At 41.3% G+C, this 22,603-nt stretch overlaps 1 protein-coding gene across 1 annotated transcript in view; it reads left to right on the top strand.

The window, feature by feature from the left end:
• Positions 1-3,049: 3,049 nt before the first annotated feature.
• SPRED1 (sprouty related EVH1 domain containing 1) overlaps positions 3,050-22,603 on the top strand; it is a 75,782-nt gene continuing 56,228 nt past the window's right edge. The window contains exon 1 of the mRNA XM_084775920.1: positions 3,050-3,182. Within this exon, the coding sequence (XP_084632046.1) occupies positions 3,151-3,182 (32 nt within the window). The 5' untranslated portion in view covers positions 3,050-3,150. The remainder of the gene's footprint in view (positions 3,183-22,603) is intronic.

Here is a 22,603-nt window from a genome sequence, read left to right as displayed (position 1 = left end):
CTGTGCTGCACAGGAGCCTCAGACAGCTGTGCTTCCTCAAAAGAGAAAGCTGCTTTTGCAAATGGCCACCTTTGTCCTTATGCATAACTATGACGGTTATCACTGTGGATGGCTTACCAAGGGCCAGGTCATGTGTCTTCTGGGGGACCCAGAAGAGGACAGATGGCTATTTGTTGAGTGACCGAGCAACACTGACTGCTATACAATTAACCTTCACATGCTGTCTCTTTGACATGGACTTTATAGCTTCTGCTTTACCAAATTACAGCTCGAAGTGGGCATACTGTGGCCTCTGAGTCTGTTTGTTCTAAGAGCTTTGTGTCTGTTGCTATCCTATTCACGCATATAAAAGCTCCGTGGAACAGGTGCTATTGGCCGCTTAAAACGAGACTGACTTTAAGTGACTGGCTTAAGAACTGTGTCAGACTTGATCCGAGCGAGCTCCCCCCTCGCACCCAGGTACTGGATTTAGCCCAGGGCTGCATGTCTACTGTCCAGGCATTCCACTCCAGGGCTAGATCTTTGGGCTCTTTTTTAATGTAACATTTTTACTTCGCGACAGGGCCTTGCTAAATTAACCAGGCTGGCCTAAAACTGGTTCTGTAACCCAAGCAGACCTTGAACTTACAGTCTCTCTGTCACAGTCCCCCTGTCTCAGCCCCCCACGGTAGGTAGCTGGAATTACAGGCCTGTGCCAAGCCAGGCCCAGATTGAGTTACACTTGAGTGGGCAAAGCCGGTTAGTGGCAGTATTTGGAGAATAGACTAGCATCAACACTCCTGGACTCAGGTTCTTTATACATCCTAAGATCAAGTTCAAAACGGTAGGGGTAGACATCTCACTCCAGGCTCCACCCACTCCTCATTTTTCCACCCCCCACTTGCTCCTAAAATGAACAATCCCGCAGATGTGGCCAGAAGGCAGTTATATAAAGAAACTCCAGTGGTCCATGGTAGGGTTCTTGCTGCACGGCTGGCTGGGTTAAAGCTCTCATTCCTTCCTCAAGCCTATGTCAGGGTTCTCCTACGTGCCCAACAGTGTTAGCACACTAGTGTGCACTGCTTCGCAGAGCAGCGATTCTGAGGCTTCCTGGAAACCCTTGGCAGACGAGTGTCGGTTTCCTTAAGAGGCCCTCTCAATTTCTTCTTCCTCTGTACTATCCCTCAAGGTGGCTGGTGCAGCAAACTTCCTTCCCTAGAGGTCAAGTAAACTTGAGAACAAAGTAAAAAGCCTATCTCAGAATCGCCTGGGGAGACGCCACAGGAACTTGGGAGCGGTGGAGATTCCGTCCCCTAGGCCATCTTGTGTATATAGGAGGAGATAATAGAATTTCTAGAGCTGTGAGTTCCTAGCCCTCCGGCCACAAAGGTCCCAGGCTCCTGCCCTCAATCCTAGAAGGATCCCGTGCAAAAAGAACCTTTAAGGGAGGACTGCATACATTGTCCTCTGACAATGCAAACGTGACAGCTGCCTATCCAACAATCGTTCCGCCTCCGTTCAGCGAAGTTCGTGCCACACAGGCATCTCCTGCGCTATAGTTACGCAACCTCACTCGCAGCGGGAGTTATTTCCTGTGCTGCTGGCTGCGCCAGATTCATGTAACCCGCCTACCCTGGGCTTCAATGGAAGCCGTTCTCCATTAACAAGCACTCGGGCTTTCCGAGATGAATGCCCTGCATTGCATGCTGTTTGCGCAGTGAGGTATTGAAACCAACTCTTTCTGCACACACACACACACACACACACACACACACACACACACACACGAGTCCTCTTGTGAGGGGACTGCAGCAATGCAACCAGAGGGACAGCAGGAGGAGCTCGCTTTGCAGTCCTGGCCTGTAACCCCCACTAACTAGAGATGAACTCATGCCAGTTCCATTCTTTGCAAGGAAAACACAACACACGCGAGCGCGTGCACGCGCACTGAGCAGACCGAAGCGGCTCGGAGCACCCCGAGCACACGGTGTATTGCAGGCGGTTCGTCCCGGCGACCCGGATATTCCAGGCCGGGTAACGGGGAGTTGCACGTCGCAACAATGCCAGTCCCGGAGCAGTTCTGCTCACAGCTCCCACCCCCGCCCCCTTTCGCGGCGTGCCAAGAGTTTGGAGCGCGCGCACGCACACGCGCGCGGTGCAGCGGTATATCCCTCCGCCACCCTCCTCGCCCCGCTCTCGCTGCCCGACGATTTGGGAAGCGAGGGGGGAGGAGGGAACTACTTTTCCGAAACTTGTTATGCTGCCCACGATCTCGAGCTGCAGTGATTCGTCTGCCGGCCGTGGCCTTTGGGTCTCCCCGCAACCCCTCAGAGGCCCCGCGCCGCCCGCTGCCAGCCGCGCCCCACGTCCGTGCGCCCGCTCCCGCGCGAGCCCCGCCGCCCTACAAGTCGCCAGGGACTACTTCGCCTGCCTCTCCCGCGGGCGCCCCCGGTTCGCGCGGCGGAAGGAGCGGGCGGCGTGAGCGCTTCCGCCGCCCCCCTCGCGGCTCCCCTCTCCCGGGCGCGAGGAGCCGGCCGCCGCGGAGCTTGCGCTGGTCTCGGCCCTCCTCGCCGCCGCTCGGCACTGTGCCCTCGGGCTCGGACGCTCGCCTCGCGCCCTGTCTGCGGCCCTCCCACCCCCAGCTGGAGCGCGTCTGAGGGAGCCCCCCGGAGGGCCGACCAGGCGCGCAGCGCGGGCAGCCGGCGGCCAGGCGGGAGATGGTGCGCGGCACCTCGGCGGGACCGCGCCGCCGCCCGCAGCCAGCGCTCGGCTGCCCCCCGCCGGCTCCTGCCGCCGCCGCCGCCGCCGCCGGGCGGTCGCCGCGCCCCTGAGAGAGCAACACCGCCTCAGCCACCGGCCGCGTCCCCTCAGCGCCCCGCAGCCGCCCGCGCCGTCTCGGCATCGCACCCGGCCTCGGCGCGGCGAACCGCTGGGGTCGCCACGGCCGCGCTCGCTGCCGCCGCCCCCCTGCGGGGGTGGCCGGGCTGCCCGGCTCGCGGGGCGCCGCTCCGGGTGAGGCGTCCACCATGGTGAGGCCCCCGAGCCGCTGCCCGCGCGCCCCGCCGGCTGCCGCCGCCGCCGCCCGCCGCCCCTCGGTGCCGCCGCCGCTGCCGCTGCTTCCCCGCCTGCTGTTGCTCCTCCATCTCCTGAGCGGATCACGGTGAGGGAAAGATGAGCGAGGAGACGGCAACTTCTGACAACGAGTAAGCGAGCCCTGGCCTGGTGGAGCCCCCGTGGGCAGCCCCCTCCCCCAGCCCGTCCCGCCCGGGAGGTGATAGATGCCCGATATGTCGGGCCATTTTCTTTAATGGCAGCACCCCCTTCCCATTCTTGCATTCGCCTCTCTGTTTGGGGAAGGGTATCGAGTGCAGTGCAGTGCAGAGGCGGCGAAGCACTCGGACGTCTCCGAGACGGAGTACTGTGGGTGGCTCAAAGTGGAGTAGAAACTACCCTTTGCCTGCCCTTCACTCCGGCGCACCCCCACCCCACCCCCAACACCTTGAACATCCAGTCGCCCTGCCTTTACAGCTATTTCGCTCGGAAACTAACGTGTGGGAGCACCTCCTGCCGCAAACGGCTCTCGAATCCTAATTCGATGACTCAGTGACTCTTAAATACCGATTAAGCCTTCGCCCCCCGCCCCACTTTTTAAACTTATGACCTATACTATTCTAGGGAGAGAGGAAAAAAAATAGGGTTAGAGAAACATTTTAAGAATTAAATTGGATTAAGGACACCTGGAGTGTAAGGCGAAGTTGAGCTATTGTGTGTGTGTTGATTTTTTTTTTTTTTAACCTTTGCGAATATTGAACCGGACTTCATCAAGAACAGAGCGATTAAGAATTTTGAAGGCTAGTGTTTGGCTTTGGTCTGTGATAAAGCACGGTTTACGTTGCCGAACGCGTTGGTGACTTCATCTGAGCCTCCTCCGTGATTTTAAGTTTCTGCTTATTTGGGGCAGTCCTTAGGTTTTCCAGACGAAGCACTGTGGCTTTGAAATATTTTGCTTTAACAAAGCAGCTTCTTGGAGGAATAATGGTGCTTGCTATAAGAGTTTCCTGTCGAGAAGAGAGTTAATTTTGGAGCCGAATATTGGCGTCCGTGTTCTTGTAATTGAGTTCAAGTCTTGTTTGTTTTTGGAGGGCTGTGAAGAGTTAAGTGAAGACTAGTCCTCGGAAGGCAACTCCTTTAAATAAAGCGCATTCCTCAACTCAGGCCTTCTCGAGAGGGCTTTAAAGGTCAGTGCCGAAGCCCGTTTACCGTAAGATAGCTAGAAAAATGCCGAGCAACGTCCCCTTCTTTGTAAAAGAACACACTGAGGAGCGGGTGTGGAAGGAGGTGGGTTGCTGCAGTCGGTGCAGTCTAAAAGCAGAAGTGGCCGCCATGTTCTCTCTTTTTGTGAATCGCCCTCATTTGCATAGCACTCCATTCATAAAAAAAAATAATTAAACATCCATCACCTTGGACAAGTTGAAAGGCTTTCCTAAGAAAAGCATTCGAAGCCTGCTTGTCTTTGTGTAGATTTTTGAGTTCAGAAAGTGAGGAGAATTTGAAGTTTTAGATTAAATCTGAGAACAGACGCGCACACACAAACAACTACCCCAGTTCTCAGAATGTTGACACAGTTATGTGGGAAATATCAGTTCGGGGAGGTGCTGGGATCACGTGATCGCCTCCATTCATAAAATACCTGGCTGTCCATTCACAGTGCAGTACACTGTCACTGCCTTCCGCAGACTAGACCTATTTTGAGCGAGATCAAGAAGCCTGTCTGAGATAGTGCTGGGCTAGGAGGGAAACTGCAGAAATGCTGAAAGGGATGACGGGAACTTTTATTAGTATCTTGCAAGAAAGCAGCTGGGATAAAACCTTAAAATCTATTTTAGAGATGGAACGACATCTTACCAGTTCAGTAAGTTAGAAAGTAGTATTGCCTTGTCTTGGCCGAGGTACAAATGATGGAGTGTGGATTAATGCAGGAGTAGATTAGATTGTTTCAGAACGGGCCTTCTTTTTGGTACTATGCTAAATTGAAAGTGTAAATCGGTGTGTGAGAGAGAGCTCAGTGGATGGAACCGTTGTTGCATTAAAATGAAAAAATATTTCCGATGGTTTTAATCCTCAATATACTCATGCTTTGAAATGGAACTAGCAGCCCCTCCCCCCCAGTCTTAAATGTACTTATGGGCAATTTGGAAATTATTCATTCAGATTTTTAAACCTTGTTTTTACAAGTATAGCCTGTCTTATTAAATACATTGTTCCTTTGGAGCCTTGTAATACTATTAGTTTGGATAGGAAAAGAGTAATCTATTTTAGCATGCATTGTCCTCTGAGAGGTTCTTCATAGGGTAAAACTGGGGAGGTGTTTTTTTGTTTGTTTGTTTGCTTGTTTGTTTAATTAACGTTAGGAAATGATTGTGTTCATCTGGTAATCATTGCTGCCAGAGCTGACGTTGTTTTCTTGTGCTGTAATAGCTCAACCACAAAGTGAATTTATTGGAATGTCCCTTTTAATCTGGTCATTTGTATATCTCATCTTTAACATAGGTAAAGTTTTGAAATGGAAATTCATTATTTGTAATCAAACATTAAGAAGCAAAAGAGATAGAGCAGAGCCTTCACGGTTGTAGCTTTGATTTAAAATGGCCCTGAATTCATTCATTCATTCTTTTTCTTTCTTATTTTTCTTTTTTAAATCGTTCATAGGGATTTGATTACAGTAGAACTTGTTCTTAACATTTTGTTGCTTTATTTTTTTGTTTCTAGCCATTTAAAGAAGTTGAAAATCATCAATTTCTTGAAAGAGTGTGTTAAAATTTAAAAATTGATAGCCATTGTGCTAAAATTTAGTAAGGCCTTTTTAGAGTCTTATTCTGAAAAAGCGTTGTGTGTGTGTGTGTGTGTGTAGAGATAAGTAACTGAGGTTGTTACATACTTAATCAAGAATTAGTGGAAAGTGTATTATGTAAAAGTGTAAAAGGCATGTTAACAGTTATATGTCAAATGAAAAAAAAAAGAATGAGAATAGGATTAAGCATTAGATTGTTCCAATTTCATGTTTAAAAATAAGATTTTTCAGCAGGTAAGATGACTCCACTGGTAAAGGCACTTACACCCACTAGCCTGATGACCGGAGTTCCATTTCTGGGACTTAAATGGTGGGACCTGCTCCCACAAGTTGTTCTCTGATCTCCACATACACATACCTGTGCATTCAGTACAGTCACACAAATAAATGAAATAAAACAGTTTTTAATCTGACTTTTCAAAAGATGGTAAATGTACTCTATAGTAAACTGCTTTATGCCACAAATAAAGGAACTAGTGATAAGATTTTAATTTTGAAAGCTATTCATTTTACAGAAACTGATACTTCAAATGTTTCCAGTAGATAAAGATGTACTTGTATTATGTATAATGAATTAAACTTGATAAATAGGGTTTTGAACACTTAAATATATAATATACAAAGGCCTTTGTAATTTGTTGAGTGAATATCATACTAAATGCCCTTTGCCAGTTTGACCAAAGCACTTGAGTGGAATAGCTGAAAAAACAAGCATTTGTTTATTGTGCTTAAATAAGCCCGAACTACCTGCCATATCAGTACTAGGCTTTTTAATAGCAAGTTGGGATTATAGTAATTTTAAACTAGGTTAATTAAAATTGGATCACTTGAGATAAGTTTGCTGTATAACATGGGTTAGAACCATTTCTCCTGTCAGTAGCAAATTTTCTGGTAATATCATTTAGTGCTTCATTAAAACTGTACCTCACCGTGGGAGCACGTGACCATATGCATTTTCTTCCATTTGTCTCATGTATGTCTATGCATAAACTAAACACATGTGATTAGAAGTATTCTAGAACTGAATAGAAAGAAACATTGGGGAGCTGAGTAACAGTTATAATATATGTTTATGTAAAATTGGCTTAGAATTCAGTTGAGCTTTCATTGCTTGCCCGCCTTCAACTTCATTTCTCCTTTTTGACACGAAACTTTCTGATCCTGAATCATATGGTTTTAAACTATATCTTAGCATGCTCAGAATTAAAAAAAAAACTTGTGGAAATATTCTTTTCCCAGAAGACTCAGTGGTACCATGTTCTCCAATAGTCTGTCCTCCTGTATTATTGTGTACTTGGTCCATAATTATAGTCAGTTTTAAAATCATAATAGTCATTTAGTCATTTTTATGTCTGTTATTGCCCCTTATTTCATAATGCTCATTATGCACTGCATGCTTCATTCTTAACATGTTATATTTTCTCAAGTTCTAGAAATAATAGTTGAGAGCTAAAGCTATCCTGGATATTCCTGGAGTAAATGTTGTGTTGGCCTTTGAGCTGTATACTGTATCAACAAAAGGTAGTAATTTGTCTATCAATTTCAAAGATTCAGAAGTTTCTTCCTTTTACAGCTCCTCCATAGTGTTTACCATAATAAAGAAGTTCGTTGATGGGGAAAGAGTAAAACTTAGAGGCTCCTTAATGTGTGCTGTTGCTAGTGACAGAAGTATCCAAGAGGGAAAGACTGACAACCCAGCTCCGACTAGGGTGCCTTGACTAAGAAGGTCTCAGTAAGTGGTGGAAGAGCGATACAGAGAGCTCTGCATTTTCCTCTCTGACTTTCCGGAACAGTTGTATTTGGGTCGAAACTGCCAATTTGAGAAATAGTTTGTCCACCTATGCAAAGAACAAGAGTTAGTTCATAGACAAATAATTTATTTGCTGTGCCACCATGAGATAACAAAGACTAACGGTAACTGTATACTCCATTACCTGTGATTTTAATGATGTCATTCATATATTGGATTTTTCATGTTGTGCCAAGCACTGTGAAAAATGCTTTACTTAAGAATTACATAACTAATGTTGCGCGCGCGCGCGCACACACACACACACACACACACACACACACACACACACACACACACCCTCCCTCACCTTCTCTGAGTGTCATGGAGTTTTATAGCGGATATTATAGTAGATTAACATATATGACTATTTTGCTATGTTTTAGTTAATCTTTCTAGAGTGTGACTTTCTAGTGGCTACTACTGTATGTCTAATGTATGATATAGGTTAATATTTACCAGTCTAATATTGTTGAAATTTGTTCTGGTTTTTTTAACAGTATTTTAAGATTAACGTTGAATTTTTCTTCTTTTGTATATGTTGCTTTTTCCTTGAGATAATCTAGTAAGGCCACTCCTTAATTTTTCTTATTACCACATGTGGAAGAAAAACTAGATATATGAGATACTTAGATTTTGAAATGTTTATCTAGTAGTCTTTGAGAATTATAATACTAGTTTTACAGAGAATGAAATTCTATTCAGACTGTCTTTAAAATGTGCTGGGTTATAAAGTAGAAATGTTTGTTTAAAAAAAGTTTTAGGATATCTATACTATTTTGAAATGCTGCATTATAAATAGATTAAAGTGATCTTTCATAAGTCATTTGCATAACTAACTTAACTATTTTATGCACTGTTGTATAACACACATTAATTTAGTTTCAGAAGTTAACACAGGTAAAGTGTTCCACTACTCTGCAGCATTTGGATACTGTTCTATGACAAGTTTGGTATCATTAGATCTGTGAAATTTGTGTCTGTGATACTTGGAATGAAGAAAAAAAATTTTTTTTGAGAGAGAGAGACTGTGTGTGAGTGTATCACAGACACAAAAGATCCTCCTGCCTCTGCCTTTAACAAGCAAAATAATATTAACATGTTGTGAACATTTTCATCCATGTTCTGGGCAGAGACTAAGAATAGGCAGATACAAAACTGGTATTGGGAAGCCAGTGAGATAAACCAAGCAGGGCAGCAGCGGTGGTGGTGGCGGTGGCTGTCATGGTGGTGCACACCTTTAACCCGATCACTCAGGAAGCAGAGGCAGGCGGATCTCTGAGTTTGAGGACAGCCTGGTTTACAGAGCAAGTTCTGGGACAGCTAGGACTACACAGAGAAACCTTGCCTCCAAAAACCAAACATAACCAAATAAACAAAACAAAAAGACCACCACTCTGTAAAAGGTATTTTTCTGGGGCCTGTTAAAGATGTGCATGGCATGCCTAGTTTTGGATTTTGATTTGAAACTGATTTCTTTTTATTTTCTTTCTAGTTTTTTGTTTTGTTTTGGTTGTTTTTGGGTTTTTGAGGTGTTGAGATAGAGTTTCTCTGTGTAGCCCTGGCTGCCCAGGAACTCATTCTGTAGACCAGGCTGGCTTTGAACTCAAAGTTCTTCCTGCCTCCGCCTTCTCCCACGGATTAAAGGCTGTGCCACCACTGCTCAGCTAGGGCTTGTTAAAATGAATGGTCTTAATATCTCTCTGAGCACATAGTGGAAGTACTGGTAGACTTGATGATGTTCCCTCAGTTTAAGGGGGAAAGGCCATCTTTCTTAATGTTTCAACTCAAGAGGGTTTAAGTATCACTGTATAGGGGTCAGAAGTTTACTTTTGTGGGGGAAGTGATCCTTTTCAATTTCAGTTATTTCAATAGGTAAACAGTTTGTGTTTTTGTAAGCTGTGATCTAGCTAAGATCTCTTACTAGTGAAAAAGATTTGCTAGGCAGAATTTCACTGTTCAACTATTCTTGGTTTAATCTGTTAGAATCTTATTTGGGCCTACCAAAAGTCAGTCAGTTTATGTGTAGGCATTTTGGTCATAAACAACTCTAGCAAAAAATTAATATATATTAACATTAGTTCCTAATATTTAGCCTGCTATTCTGAGATAATTAAGTTGTGAACTCAGAAATAACTTCCTTAATGGCACTTCATATTCTGTTTTTTTTTTTTTAAACTGAAATCAATCTCCAAATATCTTAGATTCATTTTGTATTCTTAGTGATTCCAAATACAAAATTAAATTACAGCTAATATTTGAGGGATTGTTATTATTAGATTACAAAAGAGCTGAGGCTGTAGCTCAGTTGTAGAGGGCTTGCCTCTTATCCCTGGTGGCTTAGGGTTGGTGTCCAATAGTGCCCTCCTGAGGAGATGGAGATTTAGGCTTCGTAGCAACTACTTTTTAAGTAGACTTTGCCCTTATATAAAGATAAGAAAACTGAGGCTTGGGAAACTTCCCGTAGCTGGTGAGGAAAGGTCTCCGCGTTGCAAAGCTGATGGCCTTAGTACAGAAGTAGGAGACTCTGGAATGTTGTGTGAGATCCGCCTGCCTCTGTCTCCCTGAGAGCTGGGATGAAAGGCATCTACCGCCAGTGCCTGGCTCTTCTGAGAAAAAAAAAATCATTCTTTTTTTTCTCATAAATAATTCTTGACGTGGTGTTTTACCATCAGTCCTCCTTTAAAAATAAGGAAATTGAGCAGGGTGAGGTAGTGTACACCTTGTAATCCTAGCTAGTTAGGACACTCGCTAGGAGGATCACAGATTTGATGCTAGCTTGTTCTCTGCTCTGTCCCTAAGTCAGTAAATATCTTTTATGGGTACAGGAGCGATGCCTCAGCAACTGAATGCACTTGCTGCTTTTGCAGAGGACCCAGGTTCTGTTTCCAGAACCACACAATCCCTAACTCCATGGGAAACAGTGCCAGCTACTAATGTCCACAGGTGCCAGCACACATGTATACCTGCAGAGAAAATGCTCAAACATTTTAATGTCCCATGGTATGCATAAATAGTGCTTTGTTGCTTTTTGATCTCTATTAAAAGAATATATTTACTTAAAATGTTCACCACAGGCCTTGATTTAAAAAAAAATCAATATTATATTATAATATATTACAGTACATACATGATATCTATTTTATAAACATTTTATCTTTTTAATTATATACGTGTGTAGGGGGTTGTACATGGAGTGCAGAGCCCACATACGCTAGAAGACGGTATTGGGTTTTCTAGAGCTAAGAGTCATAGGCAGTTGTGAGCTGCCTGATGCGGGTGCTGGAACTAAACTCTATAAAAGCACTACATACACTTAACCACTGAGCCACCCTGCAGTTGCATATAACCATTAAAAAAAAAAGATGCACTTTAAAATTTTATTAGCATTGCTATGTAATACTCCTTCTGTTACCACATTGTATTTTCTTTCCTTCCTGAGGTTATTTGAGATGTTTCCAAGTATTTGCTGTCATGATTGTTCTTGTTTGTGTTCCTGGTATATATGTGCTAACTGTTCTCTTGGGATAATCAGGTTGTTAAGATAGAGTGTGAGTATTGAAGTCTATGAAGCAATATCCTCCCACCCCCCACCCCACACCCCCCGCCGCCTCCCAAAACAACAACAGAAACAACTTTCGTGGTTCCAATCTGTCCTTCCACTCATTAGTTTCAGAGAGTGGTGCTTAAACTGGACATTGCTGTAGTCTTAACTGGTATCTTGAATATCAGATAATGAATTTTGATTAAATGTCCTAGAGTATTTTTATATGTGCCAGGTACTGAACTGAATTAGTGAATTAATTTATGTAATCAATGAACTTATTAATACAACAACCCTATGCTGTAGGTATGGTTAGCTCATTTTATAGATGGAGAAACGGAAGCCTGGTAAATGATAATTGGGATTTACACTTGGTTAGATCAGACAGGAGACTCTGGCTTCCTTCCTGTGATATTTTACCTTTCTCCAAGTTACTGACATTTCTACTTTCTGATCTCTTTGTCTTTTTACCTGCTTCTATTTATCTCTTGGCCCATCTGTGTTCATAATAGTGAGAGATACAGTCTTAAGCTTTGTCTGATGCGTATAGTGTTCTTTTGAAATGTGTTTTTAGAATTTCAGTTTCCTCAATGATAGAATGAGAAGGTGGCTGTGATGATTTCTAGCACTTTGTATTTTGTAATTTGACTTATTCTATTCATTACATCATTAATTTCAAGATGATCTTAGTTGTTTTACTTTACTTTTAAGCAAAAAGATTTATTTATTTATTTTATGTATATGAGTGCTTTGTCTTCGTATACATTCCATATACATTCCATTAAAGATGATTGTGAGCCACCATGTAGTTGCTGGGAATTGAATTCAGAACCTCTGGAAGAGCAGCCAGTGCCCTTAACCCCTGAGTCATATCTCCAACCTTCAATTTTACTTTTTTTTTTTAATGATAAAAATGTGAAACAGTTGAGTAAGACTTATTCTATTATATAATTCTATTTGTAGTTAATTACTTTTATGCACTAACCATTTAGGTAATTTAAAAATCTGCAATGATCTGCACATATAAACTGTCCTGTATTAGTTAAAAATTACAAAACCCACCAAGTATGGTGGTATACATGTGTAATCCCAGCACTCTGGGATGCAGAGGCAGGCAGGTCTCTGAGTTCAAGACCAGCCTGCTCTACAAAGCAAATCTAGTATAGCCAAGTCTATACAGAGAAACCCTGTCTGGAAAAACAAAACAAAACAAAACAATTTACAAAAACCAACCTGGAGTGGACTTGAAATGTTTTAATCTCCAAATAATTCTTGCTTGTTTTCTTGAGGTGGTCCTTTATGAAGCCAGTCATCAGTATAGTCTTCTGGGTGCCCAGTTGATAATTTAAATTGTGCTTTATTGTTGTTTTTTTTCTCACTCTCTAATTTAATTCTGTCTTTATTTGTATGCTTGTGTATGGGTGCCCAGTGAGGCCAGAAGATTGAGTAACAGGATTGTGAACTGCCTGTTGACATGGGTACAAATACCAATCTTCTCCCAGAACAGCAAGTGCTCTGAATCACTGAGCACTTCAGGGACCAGATTCTTGTTTATTTGTTTTTTAATGTAATTTTAAAATGATAATGGTAATGTTAGAAGAATTAACTATTACTGGATGGCAAAATGCTAGAGCCCAGTAATAAATGATATACCATTATTCAGGTCATGTTAAAAAAAGTTTATGTCTGCTTCAGTAAGGAAATATCCTTTAATTAAAAGCCATTATTTAAGGTCTCCGTATCTGAGAGATCACTAAATAAATGTTTCAGTGCAATAGACCCAAAGAGCTTAATCATTCCCGGCATTGGAATGGCAGGCTGGTAGTAGCAGTTAGACAGATGGAAATGAGGATGCTGTAGCATTTATTAGTCAAATATAGTTCATCTCCCACATTTTGCACTGCTTCTAGGGTTGCCACAGTCGTTAGCATTGACACTGAATGAAGTAACGCATAAACATTTGTTGAGCATTTATGAAGTACCAGAGGAAGGAAAGGAGCTAAGTTTTGTGAGGTGTTAACATGGTGAGCACTAAGGATGAAGATGAATAGAACCTGCGTCATTCTCAAGCAGTTCTCCTCAATTTTTAGAAATAATTGCTAGCTCTTTGTAATGCAGGGCTTGGTGATAACGATTTAATTGTGAGGAACACAATTCCCCCACTCCTACCCCAGAGGGAGGGGGAGAAGCTTCATTTATTTATTTATTTATTTATTTATAAAAGATTTACTTATTACCTACACAGTGTTCTGCTTACATGTATGCCCTCTCACCAGAGGAGGACACTAGACCTCATGATAGATGGCTATACACCCCCATGTGGGTGCTGGGAATTGAACTCAGGCCCTCTGGAAGAGCAAAAAGCGCTCTTAACCGCTGAGCCATTTCTCCAGCCCAGAGAAACTTCATTTATAAGAGACACTTTTTTCATGTGCACTCACCGTTACAGTTCTGAAGTCTCATGGTGTATGTAGCTACAATCTTTGCTGACTGATATATCTTGAAGTTCACGTGGCAGGATAAACTTTATCTCTCAAATCTTAAAGGTTGGTGTCTCTTAAAGCTTAAAACAAAAGGAAGTACCCTTTTCTTTTCTTTTCTTTTTTTCTTTTTTTGACCAGAGTATTTATTTATTTAAATCAAATTTACTTATGCTCCCTTATCATTTAAGCAAATTTAAAAGTGGGGAGGATAGCAGAGCATATTCCAGGGCCTCTGCACGTTCCGCCTGGTGGGGATGCAGCTTCCCTCCTAGGATGGTCCAGATCGGTCCTTCCAGGCGTGCTCGCGTAGCCAGCTGCTCAGAAGTACCCTTTTCGTATCTTTATATTTTATGTTGTGGATGAAATTTTGTATGAGTGATATCTTAGGTGTATCTGGTGCTCTTTCACTAGAAAGAAAGAGCTTTGAAGTGAATAATGTATAATTGTTAATTGTTAATACATGGCAACTAGCCCAATTGGGCCAGCATTTAGTGTAAGAGCATGAGATGTGCTGCTCAAAAGAGCTGCATTTTCTGCTTGGAAGACAAAGGGCTTTTGGGGGTGAAGAACCCGGTTAGGATTGCATTGGCTTTGGATAAACTGAGCTGTAGTTACTTCTCTTTTCCCATTCAGTTTTCCTGAAAACTGAAGACTTTATGGGGAAAGGTGAAGATGGAAACAGTGAAGAAATGAGGAAGATATGCTCCCCTGACATCACTTGTCAACCCACATATTTTCAGGGGCTGATTTTTGTTTTATAGAAGTTGTGCATTCAGTCAGGAGGTTGGTGAGACGAACTGAACATGTGGCTAACATGTTTTGCCGGGTTTCTGGGGGAGATTTCTGAGGCCTTGAAAATACTGTTGCTTTCTGAAATATATTCACCATTTCCCCCATTTGTTGATAATTCTCATCTACAACAGTTACTATGATGTTTGCCAAATGGTTTCTCTATTACCATAGTTTCTCTCACCTTTAACAATTTGGTATGTGGTAAAAGGGCTCTCTTGTCATATTTATATACATTTTTATAGTTGTTTGACTTCCAGCCCAATGTCAGTGTTTTTTTTACTGTTTCTTTCTTTCTTTTTTTTTTCTTTATTAATTTATTCTTGTTACATCTCAATGGTTATCCCCTCCCTTGTATCCTCCCATTCTTCCCTCCCTCCCATTTTCCCCTTATTCCCCTCCCCTATGACTGTTCCTGAGGGGGATTACCTCCCCCTGTATATGCTCATAGGGTATCAAGTCTCTTCTTGGTAACCTGCTGTCCTTCCTCTGAGTGCCACCAGGTCTCCCCCTCCAGGGGACATGGTCAAAGGTGAGGCACCAGAGTATGTGAGAAAGTAATATCCCACTCTCCACTCTACTGTGGAGATAGCCTAAGTGTCCATCAGTAGAACAATGTCAGTGTTTTAATGCTCAGTTTCCCTGGACTTGGCCATTGGAAGCACCAACATACTGGTTTTCTAGGTATGTCCCTTGGATTTGAGTACTTCCTTCCTGGTATCACAAACTTACCGTGCTCAGTGCATACTTTGCCTGTCCTAGCTTTGGAGTCATCATTTCTTTAAGGAGCGCCAGTTCTTTTCATTGGAGGTTTGTATTTTAAAAACTTTCTAGCTGTGCTCATTAGTTTTGTAGTGAGGTCCATACTAGTATTTAGCTTACACTTCAGCTGGAGAAAGCTAACCTGAAGTTGTAGGTGTTACTCATAACATCCAGATAAAGTTGTGGTAAAAGTTAGAATATGAACTTAGACTTCCTCTGTCCAAAGTACTTCTTCACTTAGGTTAGGATAGTCCTTCCTTGCATTTACCTACTTTACTATCTTTTTTTTTTTTTAAATAGCGTCTCTTTATATAGCCCTGGCTGTCCTGGAACTCAACTGTGCAGAGTAGGCTGGTCTCAGACTCATTTTCCTCTTAGGCATGTGCCTTAGTTAAGTGAAGGTGGGTGATGGGATGGTTATTTCATTTTCTGTGCACTTAGGTGGCTTAGGTTCTGCATGTAATGTGTGAATGTGATATACAAACATACTGAATATGATACACAAACATACAATGCTAGAGTTTCTTTCATTTTTACATTTACCTGTGTCTCCATCTAGTGTCCTGTCATTTCATAGGTGCTATAACCTTGCTAAACATTTGTAAGCATGCTGTGTTTGTTGCTAAAGCCTCACTGTCTATTCAATACCTTGTTTAGTGCATAGATTTCAGTATTGTCAAGGATAGGACAGTTCAATAAATGAAGATGCATTTAAATCTATTTTTATACTATCTACTGTGAAAGTCTGATTCTGTTGTCAGACTTTCTAACTGTCCCTTCTTAGGTTGAATGTTGGCTTGCACTTTTGATTTTATACTTTCTCAAATTTTACTTGATTCATAGAACTGTTTTTTATCATTAAATAAACTCATAATTTTACTTTTATAAGGTGTTTCTCTAGCCAACCTCTTGTTACTTTTTGTAGCAGTAGGCTGATGCCTGCTTGCTGGAGGTTTCTGAGGATAGTTGCTGTGATGTTTTGTAGTCAATGACACACAAATACAAAGTATGCATAAAGTTTCATTTGTGTTTCTATATTAAAAAAAGGAAATGCCTTTATGCTTCTTGAGGTAAATCAGACAGAAAAAAAACGATACTAGTTTTAAGTTGAAAGCCTGTATGAAATGTGATAACGTAGAGTTATGTGGTTAGGGTTAATCACTAGGAGTAGTGAAAACAGATCTGAAGATAAAAGTCCATCTTTGTTATTAGACAACTTGTTAACAGGGTACAACATTCTTGTTCACAGTTAGATTAGCATGTAAATACATGCACCATTCGTTTGTTTTCCACTGTCTTGTGAATGTTAATAGGCCTAATCTCCTGTGGTCTTCCTGTGAGTGGTCATGGCTGTTTTGACTCAAAACTGCAATAATGGAGTCCAGCTCAAAGGAACTAGTCACACAGCATGAGTCTTCACAGAGTAAGCACAGAAATGTTAGCTGTCTGTTGAAATTAATACTGGTGGGAGTAATTCATCATAGTAAATGCTAGCAAGTTTCTATTGTAGAGTAACCTCTAAGCAACACATTCTAAACATCCATGGGAACCATGGAAGGCAACTTACAGGTCTTGGAAGAAATTTGGAATGGGAAAGTATTTTTATTAACTAGGACTGCCATGTTTAGGGTTTCTATTGCTGTGATGAAACAACCTCGACCATAAACAACTTAGGGAGAAGGAGGTTTATTTTCATTTTGATTATACTTCCCTTTCACAGTCCATCATTAAAAGAAGTCTAAGCAGGAACTCAAAGCAGAGCAAGGAACCTGGAGGCAGGAACTGATTCAGAGGTCATGGATGAGTATTCCTTAAATGGCTTGCTCATCTTGCTTTATTGATAGGACAAAACCCTATGAAAAGTTAGCATCACACACAATGAGCTGGGTCCTCACAAATCAGTCATCAATCAAGAAACTGTCCTGAAGACTTGCCTCGGGTCAATCCTATGGAGACATTTTCTGAATTTAGATTCCTTCTTCACAGATAACCTTGGCTAGTATCCAGTTGACATTATAGACTAGCCAGTTTGGGGCTGGAGAGATGGCTCAGTGGTTAAGAGTACTGGCTGCTCTTCCAGAGGACCCAGATTCAATTCCTAGCACTCACATGGCAGCTGACAATTGTCTGTAACTCCTGTTCCAGGGAATCTGACACCCTCACACAGACACACATGCTGTCAAAACACCAGTGCACGTAGCATAAAAATAAATTATTTTTTAAAACTAGCCAGTTCAAGGACCTGATTTGAATAGATAACAATACTAGGGGCTGGGGAGATGGCTCAGTGGTTAAGAGCACCGCCTGCTATTCCAGAGGCCCTGAATTCAATTCCCAGCAACCACATGGTGGCTCACAACCATCTATAATCTGATACCCTTTTCTGCAGATAAAGCACTCATATGCAATAAATAAAATAAATAAATCTTTAACAAACAATACTAAAGCCAGGGATTATAAGATACTTAGTTCAACTATTATGGTTGTATTGTGTCTACCTTGGTGGAAAGTTTTATTACTGTCAGCTCAATGTTGCTGCCAGTGAAAAACGTTACCTGTCTCTCCTATCCCCCCCCCAAAAAAGAAACTGGTCACTTTTCTTTGGGGGACGTTTTGCCCTAAACTACCTAGCCAATTTCTATCTTATGTTCTTATGAATATATCAACCCTGATGACCCTATACTGGAAAATAATTTATTTAGGGGAAATTATCATAGATACCAGTCATCAGCTCTGGAAAAGATGTTACCTTTTCTTAAAGGTATATAGCCTCTAGTCATAATCTCTGCTAATCTCTGCCATAGGTCCTTGATAAAAACCTTTTCAAGTTGGACATGGTGGTATACTTCTGTGTTTCCAGCACTCTGGGAGGCAGAGGCAGGTAGATCTCTGTGAGTTCGAGGTCAGCCCTGTCTACAAAGTGAGTCCAGGACAGCCAAGGCTACAGAGAAATCCTGTCTCAAAAAACAAAACAAAACAACAACAACAACAACAAACCCCAAACAACAAAAAACAAAAAAACCAAAACCCAAAAAATTTTGTGCAGAAGCACTCCTGGTAACCAGGCAGGATCTTGGCAAGAAGTTGAGTACTCAAGCATTGTGTGAGGTGCTTTAGTGTTTTATAGATTTTTTAAAGACAAAAGGGAAAAGATAATAAAATACCTATATCCTTATTACCCAGTGAATCTCTGTCACCATCTTTGTCCTAGCTTTCTATCTAAATCTCTTACTGTTTTTGTGGTAGTGATCACAACAGAATTGGGCTGTGAAATCTACCTTCTTCTAGAGACATAGGAGTGATGAAACTGTATGATTTCCACTTGGGGTTATTTAAGATTGGGTATTAGTAGTGTGCCCTCCAAGTTAGTAAGTCTGTGTGTGAACTTAGATAATCCAAAATGACTATTAGCAAACCCAAATGGTTGAGAATAACCCAGTGCTAATAACTTAGTGTCTTACAAGTAAAGGATGTACTTGGATTGTGAGTTTGTAACAGAAGCAGTGGTTCCCCTGGTAATGAAACTCCACCAGGAGGTAGAGGAATGTGGAGAGATTCTTCTGGCCACCAGGAGACCACTGGGACTCTGGACACAGTACAGTCTCAGGTTTGAGATGCTCCTGGGTGCTTACAGGAGAGACTTGTTATGGTACTAGTTTGATGTTACTTCTCCTTCATGCATTGCATACTCAGAGGTCTAGGATGAGAACATCCTTGGAAAGATAATGTGGTAGTACAAAGGGTAAAATTCACCTCCAGGCCACTTATTTAAAAGGATGGAGCTGTGGAAATTATTTTGACAGGGATTTGTTTAGTGAAAGAAGCAAGCAAACAGACCCCTTTGAAGTGGGTTTACTGGACATCTACAGATCTGAAGCTGTTTTTCCTGCAAGGTTAAATGATTGTTTTTGAAAGCACTGGCCATGACTTTCTATTAACTTAGGGAGTATAACAGTCACAGAAAGGATGGCGTCCCAAAGGGAATCTTGTGAATTGTTTTGGAAGTAAGTGTGCCTACCCTACCACCTAACCTCTTTGTCTCAAAAGTTATTATTCTTTCTTGAGACACAACTGTTGTGATGAATCTGATCTGTCTGTGTAATAGTCAAGAGAGTAGAATAGGTGAAGACAGATTGTAGAAATTGGTCAAGTGGAGCACTGAGCACAGTGAACTAGCTCCAAATAATAGGAACCTCATGATTTTTTTTTCACATGGTAAGAATAAATCTCACTCTGTTCCTGAGAGTAAAAGTAGAATGAACAGATGGAAGTTTAAGGAAAGTCAGCAGACTTGTTCTACATATAGAGACAGAAACTAAGTTCCTAATATGGTTTGTCTGATAGGAATAGATTGTGTTGAGGAATTGGAAATCATCTTAGTTTCCAAGGGAGAGAGATTGATTGTGAATTTTTTACAGAAACAAGTGCTGGGTTTTGTGTCAGGTGGGTCTAGATCTTCTGAGGTTCCTTGTAATTGTGTAGGGTCCATGCTTTTTGCATTTTTGAGACAGGGTTTCTCTGTACGTCACTGGCTGTCGTGGAATTCGCTCTGTAGACCAGGCTAGCCTTGAACTCATGAGATCCATCCACCTGCCTCTGCTTCTCAAATGCTGAGATTAAAGACATGCACCACCACTGCCCACCAGGGCCCCTGCTTTTAACCCTCTATGTGCCGCCCTGTTTCTTCAGATTTCCACCCTCACAAAATTTATGTTTGTATAAAAATGAAACAGTGCTTAGTTTTAGAGAAATACTCTACAGCTTGAGCTTTATAAATGCAGAAAAAGTTCTTGACCTTCACTAGTTGTTTTTGACAAAGAAAGCAGAGTGCAGGTTTCATTTGTACCACAGAAGTTGCCCATGATTTCCCCCCTCGTTCTCTCGTGCCTCCCTCTCTCCCTCCTTCCTGGCATTCGTTTTCATTCACCCTGGAAAGTAAGAGTCCAGTGTCTTTCTTGATCACTCTCCTCTGTCTTTTGAGGCAGGGTCTTTTACTGAACCCTGAATTCACCAACCAGCTAATCAGGTTAACCTAGCTCGCCAGTTTGTTTCAGGGATCTTGTCGTCACCTCAGAAGTGTTATGACTACAGATGTGCCCTGACATCTACCTGACATTTACATGGTTGCCTGGGATTCAAATTCCATTCCTCTTGTTTGCAGGCTTGTGCAGCAAACATTTATTCATTGATAAGGCAGCAAGTATCAGTTTTTTGTATAACTCAGTGGCTGGAGAAAGAGAGCCTGTGCTTAGCATACATAGTCCCTGGGTTCAATTCCCACTGCAATGTTTTCCCTGTTTGCATAGTTTTCTTATGCAAACATTTTAAAGATCAACTTGACACTTTCTGAATGGCATTGCTGCATTCATAATATTCCACAATGTAATCTACACAGTCAGTAAATACAACTAAGGAATATGTTAAAAGTTCCTTATTCAGTTGTAGAACCATGCTTAGTATTTTGGTTCATTCCAGTTTTGTTTTATATAAAAGCTGCTGACCTAAATGGATAAGCAATAATAGAATATTTTGAGTTTGTGGGTCTTTGAAATAGTTGGAAATTGTTATCTGTGTTGATGGGTAAATGTGTTCTCTATGTCTTCAGTGTAATTGATGACTCATTAAAACTTCAGAAATGATAGTCTTAATTTTTTTTTTTAAAGTTATGGCTGTTTTTATTTTTGTGTTGTGGCGCTCCTTTCCCCTGTGAGTAAAGACTGTGGTTTGGAGGTGTGCCTTTTTGCTCTAAAGCCACACTTCTCTTCATGCTTTGTTTGGGAGTCATGAGGTTGATTTGATGCCAGAATGGATCCTAGTTAGAAAGCTTCTTGTAGCATCTTGTGTATTCCCTGAGCTTGTGGGTAGCTGAACCTTACTTAAGTGGTTAATGAGCTCAGGGCATCTGAATGGTAGTCACTCTCAGTCACATGTTTTGAAGTTGGGGCCATGATTATGGGATTGAATTTTTTCCTTAGGTGCTACCAGTTTACACTTAACACCAATAAAATTGCAACTAATAGAGAATGTCCACTCTAGCCAAAGATTACTTTGACGTAAATGAAGCCTCCTTTCTAAGCACATCCTAATTCAAAGTACAGAACAGACCAGGGTGGCAGGGAATTGAATCCTTGCCCAGGCTCGTCCAAGATGCAGTCTTGTCAGTGGACATTGTTGTCAGAATTAAACATGTCCTGAACTCAGTTTCTCAGGCATACTACTGACATCTCCATTGCTAAATGGACTGATAGTTTAATACTTTTAGAGCTCAGATTATTTTGTTTCATTGTTTTTTATATTCTGAAAGAAGAAAATAAGTGTTACCTCTGTGTCTTCTGAACAAATAAGCTTGTAGAAATTATCTCAGACTGAGATCATGGTGTTTCCTGCTGTTTTGAAGTCTTATTTCCTTGTACTTAACTGTGTCAGCTTGTATAGAGTTTGCTTCATATTACTATTTAGTTGTAGAAGATTTACGTTTAGTCCCTTGCTAATGAACCTCTAGTAAGTTCCTTCTCTTCTTTATTAAACTTTGTGCATAAAGTCTACTTTTCTGGAATTTTTGGATATACAAATTCTGACTCTGAGGGTTTATATGTGTGTGTAGTTTTTAAATTTTGGGAAGAGATGCCAAACTGTACTATAAACACATTGTAGGCACTCACATTCCTATAGGCAGTATAGAAGAATGCATTGTATTAATCCTGTTCTTACACTTAACTAGTACGGTAGGTGAAAAAGTCATCCCAATAGTAATTATTTTCTACTTTGGTGATTGCTTAGTGAGGTCGAACATCCATGATATTCTTCATGTAAATTGCTTTTCTGTGTTTGTCCTCTAATAGTTGTTTGCTGTTTTTTGTTTTTTTGTTTTTTTTTTTCTTTTGAGGTAGTCTTGCATATCTTAGGTTGGCTTCAAACTCACTCTGTAGCTAGTGCTAGCTGACAGCTCATCCTTATTGTTGTTGTTGTTATTATTGTTATTATCTATCCTTATTAATAATTATTATTTCTAATAACATTATTTTAATATTTAACTTAGAGTCAAGTTCTCTGCTCCAGAAAGTGTACATTTTACCTTAACACTGTTTATTAAACAACCATTCAATTTTCCACAGATCTGATGTCTTACTGCCATCTCATACTAAATGCTTTGAAAACATTTATCTATTTTCTATCCTACATTCCTGCAGTTTTTACTAAATCTATTTTTGTTTTGTTTTAAGGCATATTATCATTGGACATTGGCATGAGAAGTATATTCAAATATTTGGGTGTGATTTATGAGTCAAGACATTAGATTACTGTGATGCATGTATAATATGAACTGAACATTGAGAAACCTCTTTTTTTCCATCTGGACCACAATATTTTAAATACTGTATCTTTATTCTGCTCCTGCTGACCTG

Source organism: Acomys minous (genome assembly GCF_964271855.1).
Source record: "Acomys minous genome assembly, chromosome: 3".
NCBI lineage: Eukaryota > Metazoa > Chordata > Mammalia > Rodentia > Muridae > Acomys > Acomys minous.
This window is presented reverse-complemented; position numbering and strand designations above follow the sequence as displayed.